The sequence below is a fragment of the Thermobia domestica genome, chromosome 8 (genome assembly GCF_964235325.1).
Source record: "Thermobia domestica chromosome 8, izTheDome1.hap1.1, whole genome shotgun sequence".
Taxonomy (NCBI): Eukaryota; Metazoa; Arthropoda; class Insecta; order Zygentoma; family Lepismatidae; genus Thermobia; species Thermobia domestica.
In genome coordinates, this window is record NC_137461.1 from 96,632,791 (window position 1) to 96,647,532 (window position 14,742).

Below are 14,742 nucleotides of genomic sequence, written 5' to 3' on the forward strand. Positions count from 1 at the left end.
AATAAAAGCTTAAATAACATGATGAGTAAGTATGATAAGACAGTAAGTGTTACAAAATCATTCATTAAGTAGAACAATCAAATATCTGGCAAAGAAGGTTCTTTTCAAAGGTTTCCCGTAACTATAAGGTGTATTGAGAAGTGAATATTTTGAGATGCAAGGGATAGTAGTGCCAAGAAGCCACTAGACAATGCGATGTTTTTGAGAATGAAACAAAAAATATCTGGGAACCGAACCCATGTTTGTAGTATAGCTTCTGGCGAGATGCGAGAAAGTTAGCTCACAAATTGACAAAAAATGCACCATACGAAGGAAGAATATAAACAGGATGTATTGTGATGACAGATGGTATCTTCTTGTTGACAATGAAGTCAAAGAGGTAAAAAAAAACTACAGTAAATTTGATATAAACGTTCATTGATAGGTAACAATGTACGAAAGACAGCAAATCAACTAGCTTTACAGAAAGGTACAGTGAGAAAATATTGTTCCAGATTTTCGGCTAGTTGTGTAGAGGATTTCTTCGTTGTTGAAGAGCCATGTGGGTAGAATTATGTCGTATTAAGAAACATCAATACAATTGTTTCAACGTTAGTTCGGAAGTACGAATATCGGTAGAAAAATAGCTCAAGTGGTAGAGCGTTGGCTTCGCATTCGGGAGGTCGTGGGTTCGAATCCCGCTGCCGACCATCCTGACTGAGGTTTTCCAGGGTTTCCCTCAGTCCTATCAGGCAAATGCCAGGATGGTACCTACTAAACAAGCCCTGGCCGATACCTTCCCAAATCCTTTCCATTGTTATTGTTGTTGTTGGATATCCAGTGTAAAATGGCCTTTGAGCTGTATCTGGTGATTGTTAAATAAATAAATAATTCACAGTAAATAAATGGGGATCGGTGTTGGAATCTTAAATAAGAAGTATTGTTAGGCCAAAGAGATGCCCAACACGCTACCTATTGAGCGCAATAGTCGGTCATAAATTGTACTTGTTGAAAGCTGGTTTACATGAGTATTGCGGTACCTCTCCGTAAAAAAAAAAAAAAAAAAAAAAGCGAAAAGAAAATCTAGTAGCTTTGTGTATAGTTCTGTTAAGAGGAAGATTCTCGCAGTATTAGAGCTGATATAAGTATTTAAGTAGAGAACTTTATGCGGTAGAGAAAGAAAAAGCAAGGTAAGGGTTCACTAATTGCCTGAATTAATGGTTCCTAGACATGTATATATGTGGAATTTAAGTCAGATTGGAAATGGATTCGTAAGATTTCAAGTTGAATACTTGTTGGAAAGGAAACAGTAACTCAGGGGAGTTGAGGTTCTAAAACTCAGCAAACGGAAAATAACTGAGATTTTGTGATGTTAAGTTGGAGACCACTAAGCTGTTGAAAGGAAGCCACTTGAGTAAAGAAAAGCATAACTTGTGTAGGAGTAGTACAACTAACAGTAATATCTTCATCATACGTTTCAACATTTAACTGTTGGAAATCATGTAAAATATCAGTGCGAAATTGCACAAATTTATAAAAATGCGGTTCTAATGCTATACTAAATAAGGGCATTAAAAGGATACAGCCCTGACGAACACCTTTACTTATAGAGAGAGCTGGAGAAAGGTGGCCATTTGTGTAGAGACGGAGAGTGAAATTTTACTGCAACGTCTGAAGTAGTGATATTAAGGCAATCGGAATCTTTCAAGTCTCTAGGACGGAAAATATATATTGGTGGGACAGACCGTAGAACGTTCTTTCACAGTGTGCGAATTGAAAAATTTTCCCAGGGGGTATGAATTTCACCCATATGCGCACTTTCATAAATTTTCACTCAAGTAATATTTAGGTTAGCTACGCAAAGTAAGAATTGTTCCCTTTTTCTATCTTATCTTTATGTCCATTTAAAAATACTCCAGAGGGGGAAAAAGTTATCCCTGCCAGGGATAAAATTTTTCTTCTCTAGGATGGGAAAGATTTTTGTCAGGGGGGGAAATCCCTGGCATCCCCCCGCCAATTCGCACCCTGTTCTTTCATAATCTAATGAAATGACACCCGCCTTAGTGCGTTTAAATGAAAAAGGAAGAAATGACTTCCCTTCTTTTTCAAAGAGCTATATAAATTTTAAAAGTCGTGTGTAAACCAGCTTGGAAGAGGCTGATAATTTTGTGAATAATAAGATGAAGCTATTTGGCCATAATTTTGGTAAAAAATATCTTCATATTGAGCAGCGTGATAGGTCGGTAAGATTGATCAAATGGGGAAGTTGCCAGCTTGAGTAACAGATAGCAATCCTCTCAATCCTCTCACTTTGTAAAATAGAACCACCTGTTAAAAAAATGTATTTCTCACACAGAATTAAGCCAACAAGTATAACAAATTCTTTATAAAGCAAATATAAAATACCATTTGGATTGGAGACTGGGACAAGCACGTGGTCTGTTTATGTGAAGCACGATTTGTATAGCACAAACAGTAATAGGTTGCAGAAAGAGACTACTTTCTTCACAAAAAATCTGAAATGGTAATAATAAGGAGTAATCGGAAACTAAAGTATAATTGGAAGGAAATTCGGAGCATAGCTATTTGAGAAAACTATGTGGAAAATTCGTCAATGATTATCGCTGTATCAGTGAGTAAAGAACCATTAGAATCATTAAATGGCAATTGTATGTTTCGGCGACATTGAACTTTGCGATCGTTGTGATACAATCAAAGCGATTCGTATGAGAGACGCTCAGGAGTGTCTTCGAGTACAAAATTATTTACATCGGATTGCAGTTTTTAGTTTCATTGTTTCTTTAATTTAGACGATGCGTTTGATAGGGCTCAAGCTCGCCTAGCTAGACGATAGATCACACAAAGCGACATAATAAACTTCCGAACAGACGGTAAATAATATTTTACGTTCCTTCTCTTGGCATTGAAAGAGAGATCTGATTTTAGATTTCATATATCTAATCTCCCAGTGATTGACATTAGAAAGACAATTAGAGGTGCGTTGAGGTAACCAAAACTACCACTTTTGAAAAAGTAAAGTTTCAATGCCAGGTTTATACAATAGTGTAGCATTTAGTTTCAAACAAAGACTTTACAAACGACAAACACATTATGAATAGTTCAATATGAAACATACGGAAACATGATCTTTAAATATAATCGAATAAATATTAGTTTCAAAAACCTTCCCACACACACTATACGAAAAGCTACCCAAAATATCCGAGAATGTAATTGTAAAAGTCAGAAAACTATACTTAAATCCTAATGTCCTCCATCACCTTGAAAGTAGTCCCCTTCGGTAAGTACGTAACTTCTGGAAGCACTCCTAGAAAGGCAGGTGAAGGTTGTTCAGGACCCGTTGCGATTCCACTTGGATGTCTCCAATGGGGTCAAAACGTCGCCCTTTCAACGCGAGTTTCATCTTCGCGAGCAGACAGAAGTAGCACAGGGCTAGGTCAGGGGAGTAAGAGAGGATACAGAACCATTGCCATGTTGTTTTGGCCAGGAATTTCATCAGAATGACCGAAGTGTGCGCGGGTGCATTGTAATGGTGTAGCAACTAGCCTTTCGTTTGGTCGTTTGGTAGAAAATCTTCCTTCAGTCTCTTCAAAACCTCGCAGAAAAACTCCCTGATGGTATTCTGACTAAGCGGAACAAACAACTTATGCGCAATCCTCGAATGTTGAAAAAATTATCAGCATCGAGTTGATGTTGCTGTGAATTTGTCGAGCTTTTTTCTGCCCTTGGAGATGATGGCGTCTTTCATTGTGATGATCGCTGCTTCGTTTATGGGTAACATTCATCACCTGTAATAAATTTGGATAAGAAGTTTGGACACTCTTGAACTCTCTGTTGCAGCTCAGTGCACGTCTGAATCCTGAGGTTTCTTGATCGATGCTGAGAAGGCGAGGGACACACTTCGCTGCAGTTCGTCTCATGTTCAGTTCATCGGATAGAATTCGTTGATATGTACCATGCGACAGTCGAGGTCTGTTACAAATATCTGAATTATCTGCTTTCTGTCTTCGCGAATCACATCACGCACTTTCATGATGCTGCGTGCATCTCACGGTGTTGTGCATGTTGACGGTCGACCATAATGTTTGTTATCTTCCATAGATGCGCGGCCTTCTTTGAAACGCTTAAACCACTCAAATGTTCTTGCTTGACTCAGTGCACTCTCAACAAATGACTCTTTCTCCATGAGGTGGATTTAAGCTGCAGTTTTGTTTAATTTGACACAGAAGTTTATGCAAATCTGTTACTCCTTAACGTCAGCCATTTTGAGAAGTCGCAGAAGCACAGAAACACGTCTTGACATTCACGACAACTACTCACAACTGAACGCACCAAAGATGACGCAACTTTATGGTGCAGTAACTAATACATATACTTCGAGACACCTAGTAGCGGAATGTCGTACTGCTACTGATTTGCCCGGTAACAAATCCTCAGATAACATGGATAGCACTTGATAGTAGTGAGTAAAATGATAACAGCTTCAGCCTAAAATCGTCCTCAATGTTTATACTGATTTGTCTCTGAATGACCATATAAAATAGAGGCAGTAACCATCGCTAATATAGTGTACACCGCGGCCATCTTATAGTAAATAAATATCACGAACAGATATATCTTATCGATACAAAACAACCGCAACCGATACGACCAAGGGTAACTATGATCTGATAATGTGAAAAAAATGAGAAATCACTTATCATAACTTCTTGAAGAGAATAATATTTACAATTGGGGGAATAAACAAATTGCGCTAAAGACATTGATTATGTGCACTCTGTATCAGAACAATTTTAATGACATAGTAAATCTCAAGTCTCAATTGAAAGTGTTGGGTATTGGACATACAGTAAATGTCCCTATCCATAGAAGTAAGATACTTACTTCATTTTTGAAAAGATGAAAACAACATATCAGAATAGTTGTAATATTCTCTTGTGTATATTTGTAGAGGGAATCGATTCGGAAACTCATAAATAACACAGAATAAGTAGAAACTTTTCCTAGTTCTGTCATTTGGGATGACATAAGAGGCGATTATCTATCGTGCTTAGCAAATATCTCCGAGATGCTGTTGCGAAGAGGATATTGAGTGTTAAGGTGCGAAAAAGATAGACATTTCCAACAGGTTGATAACTGTCCTGGATAAGGAATAGTAGTTCGATGCCCATCCACAGTAATAGTGAAGGGACATGTTGATGGATTTTCATGTAGGTAACACGCATTTCATTGTAAATAGCATAAAGAGAGTACTGAGACCCCACATCTCCTCATCTAATGAATATACTGTGCCGTAGACACTTACAAGTCTCAGTCTGTCTCAATATATCCAATGATGTATCAAAACGTAAATCAACGACTCTTACATTAATTATATCGATATTAGAAATAGAAACATGGCTGGTCGAGCTATCGGAATGCAAATATTGTACCCGAAACGGTGCAGCATGTAGAAAAGTCTCTTAGTCTTATGCTGATGAAAACGGAATGTAAATGGAATAATCCTCATTGTGTAACTGAAGAGCACGAATTTTCATGAAATAATCTTGAAAATGAGCATTGAGCCAAGAATATAAGCGGGGCTTGGTTAGCCGGACCTAAATTTCTTAGACAATTCAGGTTTCACTGTGTTTTGGTGGTAATTATTAGTTAGTATACAGAAAACACTTCAGAAACAAACAGAAATTAATTATCAACGCACTACTTTCTTCAATAGATGGCAGTACACCTTAGTAAAGAAAAGAAATATAGCTATTCAGCTTCACTCCACACACACCACTTGTGTATGACTTAACTGTAGTGGTGTGGAGGAATGACTGCGACTAGATCAGTGAGGATAGGTTGTACCAAGTTGACACTAACTTCCCAGTAATATTTTCCATAGATTAAAATGTTAATTTAGATTCATCTAACCCCTATACCATTCGACCAGACTTCGTACTTATACTAATCTCGGTTGGTATTTTAGAATATACCATGTCTAGATTTCCGACTGTTGGATAAGAATGTTTACATACAAGAAATTGAAGTACGTTGAATTCTCTTCCCAAGGATGCACTTTAAACACTTATTTTTCGACACATTGGAACACCTGTTCGACTTAACATTTAACTTTTATTAATAGCATTAAGATATTCAGTATTTCCAATGTTCCTGCATCGAAAGTGATGATATTCTCGAGATATGCAAGGTTCAAGTAGCATTCTGCAGCGAAAAATGCCCTTCCCGTTGATGTAGTGGATAGCGCGTGCGCCTTAACCCTTAAACTACGAAGGTAAATCTTTAACCTTTAAACTACGGAGGTAATTTACCTTTAACCTTTAAACTACATTTAAAGCGTTTTCGTAAGGGTTTACAAAGAAGTCAATTTATTCACTCCTATTTATCGAAAACATATGAAACAAAACGTGTTAAAAAGTTATTGTAGTACCATTTCGAAATCGTAATATTCGTAGTTAAGACAAGAAACAGGGTATTTTGTAATCAAAATATCCCGTAGTTTAAAGGTTAATATACGTTTCATTTGCTGTGAGAGAGCCTCTGAAATTTAACTATTCTCTATGTTTCGATATTGCTGTTAATAAAAGTTAATGGAAAATCAACTAAAATAAGAAAGTAATTGTAACTAGAGAAATTATACACTAAAAAGTTAATGTCATTGCTTCATAACCGAGAGGTTCTGAGTTCGAAACCCATCTTAGAGATCCGTAAATCTTCAATTCTTCATTCTCTAATTGTTAAGATCTTTCTCTTCCTGTGCAGTTATTTGATGCTTTCAAAAGCGTTCTGTTAGTGTGAAGTTGCGTATTTCTTCTGCTTCACAAAATATCAGTTTTCTTCAGAATATGGATGCTATCCGACAACTTGTTTCTCTAATTCTTACATATGTGAATGTATTCCTCTTTGAATCCGTTTTTGAACCTCTCTTCCGCCTCCTCCTCTCTCTCACTCCCAATGTTGTTCGCTATGAATTCACATGACCTGAAATAAAACCTCCGATACCTGAAACCAGATACGAGCACTACCAATGGAACATTGTGACTCTCTATATGTTCGTTGTTAGTAGACTGCAGATATTTAGGCACTTCAAACAACAGAAAACTGACACAAAAATCAGTAAAACAGTCGCTTTCGTTCAGGAAATGTCTATGTCCAAAATGGTCCTCGCCGCCAATCACAGAGAAAGATGTGCAGAAGTTGAACAAGACCGGTATGTAAACAGTCATTACATCGCCAATAATCTAAACATCCATCACCAGTGTCAAACCATTTTGAGAAACCTGGAAAGTAAATAAATTTGTCAGTTTAACGTCTCTCGAAATGCTCGGTAAGCTACGGGAGACGGGCTATAGAAACCTGGTAAAAATGGCCCTTACTATTTAATTGTGATACCTGTTTTACTCCATTGTTTTAATTATTATAGTATATTTTAGAATGCGTTTTTCTCAGACGTTGCAGGAATTGAACCTGTGACTTCCATAATAATACAAGTCCAGCTGAAGAGATGTTGAAAAAATCAATAAAAACTGAATAAATCTTAGAAATTTGAGCTTGGAAATCAGATATTTTCATACTTACACTTTGCTGGATAACAAATGTCACTAAGTATTAAAATGACGAGTATTACAAGCAATTTGTTTATAATAAAATAATGAAAATACTGGACTCGTGTTGTTATGGAACTCATTAGTCTGTTACATTGGTTTTAGATACTATAACTCTCATTTGGAAAAGGAATATACTCTTGTTTATGGAATAATGTTTGGAAATAAAACAACAAACAGTCACTGTGCATAAACCCAGTCTGTATTTTCAGAATAATGTAATACAACAAACAATGCATTGTTTACTCATATCTTACCTTCACTTAATCAGAATCCCACACTGATTCCTCAGCACTGCGAGTCTGATCTTTATCATACTGGTCCAGAAGTCTCTGAAAGTAAAGTTGCTATGCAAGTAAAATTGAGGACAGGTATTTTTCAATATCCCTGATTTTAGCAGCTTCCAGGGGAATTTTAGCTCTATATGCTCTCTCTAAGTTTTTTCATCAACTTTTGCGTTTTCTGTTATCATGAATGTTCCTGTAACTAAGCCCACTTAATATCTTGCTTGCAATTATAGTTTTTGATTTGTATTCAATTATTAAATTACTCCATGCGGCGACAGTGGAACGTTGCTTTCATAATTCAAACACTCGATAAACTAGTCGCTGTTTGCTTTTCAGAACAACATAGGTCCATAGACTTGTGTGCTAATGAAACTTAACACATCAGAACATGCGGAAGACAGGGAACCTGCGTTGCTTTGAACGCCAAACGGTAGAGCTCAGTTAGACGATTACAACGATATATATAAATCATATAGTGCCAAAAAGTGGACTTGTGCTGTTATGGGACGCGCGGTTTCAATTGTTTGATTTTTTTAAAAAAAATAATAATTAATTAATTAATACTACTTCAAATATTTTGTACGTTTAAACCTTCCTTGGGAACTGGTTATTCGATGAGTGAAAACCACATTGAAATTAACCAACTTTTCTCAATATGATCGCGTACAGTCTTACTTAACATACACAGACCCATACAGGTCAAACTGAGAACCTCTCTTTTTAACTCGACCAAAAACAGTATTTCACGAACACTTCAAGTTGGGCATTTGAAAATTGGTGTTAGTACTAATAATTTAAAATAACACGTTTGCAAACGTTTCTAGAAATTTTGCTAGTAAAATGAGGGAAAGAATGGTTTCTATAATATTTCGTTTTCTTAAAGATAAAGAGGACCAAACCGTTCAAAAGCAAGGAAATGATTCCATTGTTTTAAATGAATATTAGAAAATTGTTAGAACTTACAGTTTAGTTCGGTTATTATCACTTTATTTCGATTAAAATATACATCCTGAAAGGATAAATGGGTAATCAAGTACACCAATTGTCTTTATTTCCTTGACTAAAGATTAGTGCATAACATGATCACTTTCTACAAAACAGAACAATCTAAGCTTCTGTGTAAACTTTTCTTCCTCGTTTCCCTTTGCTCTTCATCAATACATTTCAGATTAACAAATGTCTAATTTCGTTCAATCTGTTGGCGTATGTGATAAATATTCGATGTGTAATGTGTAGTTTTACTAAAGATTTTTTTTAGCTTCCTTCTTTGTAGAATAGAATGTACTGTATCTTAGCATATTACTCTCATAAAGTCAATACAGTATTTAATTACTGATATTATACAGAAAGACTTGACTTCGATTTCTGGTGGGAAAACAATATACTGTAAAGGTCCAATACTCATTATGGCTTTAGTGATGAAAGGGATGTTAAGAATCAAACACAACTGCAAAAGTAATCTTTGAATTAGCTAAAATCTTGTTCTACAAATTCATTATACGTATATAATCGTATTTCATTCCAGGGAACAAATATCATCCTCCACATGGGTGTGGCACACAAGGACGAAGAACCATTTCCAGATAGCAGCAAATTTAACCCAGAACGGTTTCTAAAAGATGGGAAACTTGTTAACACCGACTCATTTTTTCCATTTGGAGGAGGTAGTTTATGTTACTTTATTTGCATTTATTTCTGAATAAACACTTCACCTATACAGTATAATTAGTTTACAAACAATCAGTTCCAGCACATTTTAAATGTTAATATAACAAATTTAGAATAAAATTATTTAACATGTACATTAATGTTAACTAAAACTTATTTAACAATTAATTCGACAACTTTTCATGACTACTGTTTTCAGTCAAGTTCGTTCAATAAATAACCACTTTTTGACAACTAGAATGCCTAATCCATCACTAAATGAAGTATTGGATATAAACCTCAGGGAGGGAGCCAACATTTTAGAACTTCAGTTTAATTCGGTTATTATAGTTTCATTTCGATTGAAATACGCAGCCTGAAAGGATAAAGAGGTAATCAAGTATAGCGTTCAAATATTTTCCAGAAACTTATGCTTTTCATGTGCAGAATAGGTATTTTATCTAGTTGTTGCATAATTTTCAATTCGTTTTATACCAGTATCAAAACCATATACCAGTGGTGAAATATTTTACTCTCTGATTGTGTAATCATTTCTTTCGAGTTTAATCTTTTTCGTACTTGTTTCAAAAGGAACCCTTCAAATTTCTACACCAGAAATACAGAATATGAAAGCAATTACCTTTATTGCTCTCTAGCTCGATTCTGCTCCAAGCAAGTTACATAATACTGTTCCCCGAGATTAGTTGTATGTGTTAGGATCAATTGCATAAAGTTTCCCGCAATACTCATATTGCATTATTGCAGCATCTTAATCATATCTGGTCGGAGGAGAGAAGCGGTCCGGTCTTCCTGCCTCTATGGCTTCCTGCCTCTGGTGTTTCCAATCTTGAAAGAAGTCAAAAGCGAAATAACTGCCATGAGCTATAGACTTTCTACATTTGACTTGATTGTGAGTTTTCCGTTCCTTTCAGCAGCAACGCTGTATGAGACGCGGATCTACAGCTTAGGGTGGTATTTGAACCACATGAACTCCCTCTGTTAAGTGAACCCAGGTCTTCCACGCCAAATACGCGTACGCTAACCGCTTAGTACGCTCTCTCATTGCACTTACAAGTTGGGTCTGCAAGGTCTTTGTGTGTATGTTCTACAAATATCTTCTATAGTACTTATAGTCACATTTCTTTTTGAGTCATTTTCAGTCTATCTTATTCTATCATGAACACGTCGTTGCTGTATTCATAGATTTGGGAAAGATTTATGACACAATTATGTGCTATAGATGATTGAAACATCTTTATTAAGGTAGTGTTCGTAGTCACATGTCGGGGTTCATAACAAACTTACTTGACGAATGTAAGTTTAACTGGCATGTGGATTATAGTCGTTCAGAGCAATTTTCTCGGGAAAATAATTTTCTTGAAGACAATGTTCTTAGAGTTACACTGTTTGAAGTCAGCGTCAACCATGTTTTGTTACAGACTCAGTCTTCTGTCTGTGGATTTCTCAGCGTTAACAACCATATTCTTTATTGTCATTTCCTATATCTTCAAGGTATTACTTGATACCTCCAACTGGTATTAAATCATTCTATCCACTTTTCGAGTGAGACAGCTTCTCTGTTTGCGACCGAGAAACCTCAACGTGTACACTTTAACCGCCAATAACTTGCCTTATTGATCCGGATCTGTGTCTCAGTGGCACTTGTTTCTCGGATTACGGTCCAATTTCTGGCTTTGGCCTTTGATCATCGCTTAACGTAGGTACTTCGTATTCGGAATCTTAATATTCTTGTCTGTTTTCTTTAAAAAAAATCTACTCGTTTTCACTGCTCTTTGGGTGCTGGTCATATTGTTTCCTTATGATTATAATGTAGTCTAATTTGCTCCAAATTAGATTAGGGATTGTATTGCTTATTCAACCAATCGTTTCTCTCTGCTGAGGTAACTTTATACTAAACATCACCTGGAAATCACCAACCTAGCAACTTATGTTTGCTGGACTGCCCTGTTTCTTGACCTTACGTTGAAGCAAGTCCATCGTCGTAAGATATTTCTCAGAAGTTATTCAGCTCATGTGCGTTGCATTATTAACCACCCTTCCAGCTTTGGTCCACGTTCTCTCGCTGTACGCCATGGTATGTTCATGCATACGAGAGTTACATTTCTGATGAATTTGTATCGCCGTCTCTTTGTTCCTACACGTTAATTCTGTTCCACCATGACTTTTGTATACGCCAAGGCTGTCGTTACACGCCAAACATTACACAAATATCCAGGAATAGTGTAGTACCCTAATTTTAGTGTGTTGCATACTGATCGCTTCCAAAGTGAGACGTTTGTTACATGTTCCTTCGTCATTGACAATAACAGCTCACTATTTAGTCTTCACCATCTCCTTTCAGTATTCCCTGCGAAACTATCAGCAGTTAAGCTTGCCCTTGACCATGTTTGCAGTTTTTACAACATCGCTGCTTATCTGCACGAATAGGAAAGCATTGGTACTGTATAAGCCTGAAGAATGTCTAGAAAATACGTCCCTGTGAGAATGTTTGTGACTGTCAACAGAAATGTGGCTGCGCTGCCTTTGTTCGCTGAGTGTCGGGATATGATGACGTTCGGAGAAACAATGCAGATATCAAGAACGCCACATCTTTGACAGGCTTTGCACTGTAATCCTGTCCCAATGCTGTTTCGTCCAACGTATTTTCTACCTCACTGGCAATGTTCAAAATTAAGCCAAAGAAAATAATCTTCATTCCACTTGCGGGGATCGACAGAGGTTCTTGGACACTAGTATGAAATAGAAAGGATGAAGTAATATTTTCATGCTAGTGTATTGAAGGTCCAATCTCACACATTCCATTAGTGCTTGATATCAACCGTCAGTATTGGTAAGAATGGATTATCTCACTCGTTGTAGAATACTTGAAATATTCAGAGCTCTAAAGTGACCAAAATTCTCACTGCTATTCTTGAGATTTGAATATTTAAGATGTTCTGATACTTTCTTATTTATTTTTTGCTGTTAGGGCTTATTGCTTGAATTTGAATTATTTTGTTGTTACCTGCTTTCTTTCTTGTTACTTGTTTCTTGGGCTCTTTCACAGCGTGTTCTAATTTTTTTTAGTTTATATTGAGTTATTGAATTTGATAAAAGTTATTTCATTTACACTTTCTCACTTTTTTTATTTGCATAATATAACATGTTGGGTAGATCATAGGAGATGTCTTCATGAATTCTCCCAAACAAGCAAATGACATAAAATATGCCATTGCGTGGTAAATTCTATAGCATTTTCTACGTTCTGCTGACTTTGTAAATATAAAAAAAATCCGTGTCTCATAGTAAAAAACGGATTTTCACCGAATTTCACTAAAATTATTATTGTTGATTTGAATATAACATTCGTGAGATTACTTGTGAACAGTATATTAAACAAGTTTTCACTAAGTTCAAAGTAGTTATAAGTTTTTTGTTCATAATAACAAATTTATTTTCACTTTTTTTCTTTTTTGGTGAAAACTTAACAGGTACTTCATGGAGAATTTTTCTCTACCCTCCCCTTCTGGGTATGGTGTGTATGCCGATTTAAATTTGAGATCAAATTAATAAAATTAATAATTTTTAAGTGTTTCATGGTGAAAAATGATTCAACAGTTTCTAATTTTGTTCTGAACAATTTTGGAGTATATTTTGTGCGCAAGGTAACAACTCATTCTGTCCAAAACTTATGTGGCAGCACATCAGAACAGCTGCTAGTGTTGTAATAGCAATGTAATCTGTCATGTAGTAAAATATTTTCTCTGCAAAATGAACACGAATCATTTTCATTCTAGAAGTTTACGGTTCTCGTAAGGAAAATAAAATCATTTTTAAACGTTAAGATTATCTTAACGTTTAAAAATGATTTTAATAGATAATCTTACTATTTACAATAAATACCGACGATGAAAATTGATTTTTCCGAAATGTTAAATAGTTTGTAGTAATTAAATGTAACGTTTAATTACAGGTCGAAGACGATGCCTGGGTGAAAACTTTGCAAAGATGATCCTCTTTCAATTTCTAACATTGCTGCTACAAAAGTTTACCTTCAGTGTTCCATCAAATGAAGCGCCACCACCTGTGGAGATAATCGATGGATTTGTAGTCAAACCAAAGTCATACCGTGTAGTTATTCGTGAGAGATATATCGATAGTATGAGTAAATAAAGTAATTCCACTGCGATTGAATAGAGGAAGAAAACTTTTCCTGACATTGTTCATTGTTTTACGAGCTTCATACCATATATTATATTTTAATTGAAGGATTATATTCTTGGAATCAAGAATTGAATTGTTTTTGTAAATTTCTTGTATACATTTTTATTTTAATAGCTCGAACGATGTACTCGATCATCCAACTTCTGTCGCAGTCATCAATCTTTACACCATTTTCATCAATCTGTATATCATTTTCGTCAATCTTTACGTTCACTTTACAATGATACAAAATAATTTTATTAACATGATTTAGTGTTATAGGTGACTGCGACTTACATCTGCATCTGAAAATATAAAACTTCACTGAGATTATGAAATTTTGCAAGAAGCTTTGTCTCACTGAAAATGCCAAGCACAATGAAGTGTTATACATTATTCTTAAGGGCGCATGGAGGACACATTAAAACAATAACTTTCACATATTGATATCCATATGCTCATACAGATGGTGATCAGAAAAATGGAAACACCTGAACGAAATTGCAACTTACCAGATTAATATGGTGTCGGGCCACCTTTCGCCTTCAGAACAGACTTGATGCGACGTGGGATGGAGGCATAGAGGTCGTGAATGGTAGCAAGTGGAATTTTACACCATTCCTCGTGCAGGACATCGGCCAGTTCTGTGAGAGAGGATGGAGGTGGAAATCGTCGCCGGAGTCGTGTTTCCAAGACGGACAACAGATGTTCAATTATGTTGAGATCTGGGGATTGGGCGGGCCAGGGCATGTGTTGAACTTCATCCCGATGTTCCTCAAACCACGCTGCAATAACGCCAGCGGTGTGAATGGGTGCATTATCATCCTGAAAGATGGTGTCATTGTCTGGGAACAACATCCAGACCATAGGATGCAAGTGGTCTCCTAAAATTGCAACATAATCGTTGGCAGTGATTCGTCCGCTAAGTGACCACAGGACCAAATGAAAACCATGATATGGCGGCCCACAACATCAGCGAGCCACCGCCATGTTTCACACTT

At 36.2% G+C, this 14,742-nt stretch overlaps 1 protein-coding gene across 1 annotated transcript in view; it reads left to right on the top strand.

Moving 5' to 3' along the window:
- The window catches only part of LOC145692225 (methyl farnesoate epoxidase-like), a 215,555-nt gene extending 201,633 nt beyond the window's left edge, over positions 1 to 13,922 (top strand). Inside the window, exons 7-8 of the mRNA XM_081767522.1 lie at positions 9,417 to 9,555; positions 13,512 to 13,922. Of these exons, the coding sequence (XP_081623648.1) occupies positions 9,417 to 9,555; positions 13,512 to 13,711 (339 nt within the window). The 3' untranslated portion in view covers positions 13,712 to 13,922. The remainder of the gene's footprint in view (positions 1 to 9,416; positions 9,556 to 13,511) is intronic.
- The last annotated feature ends 820 nt before the right edge of the window (positions 13,923 to 14,742 follow it).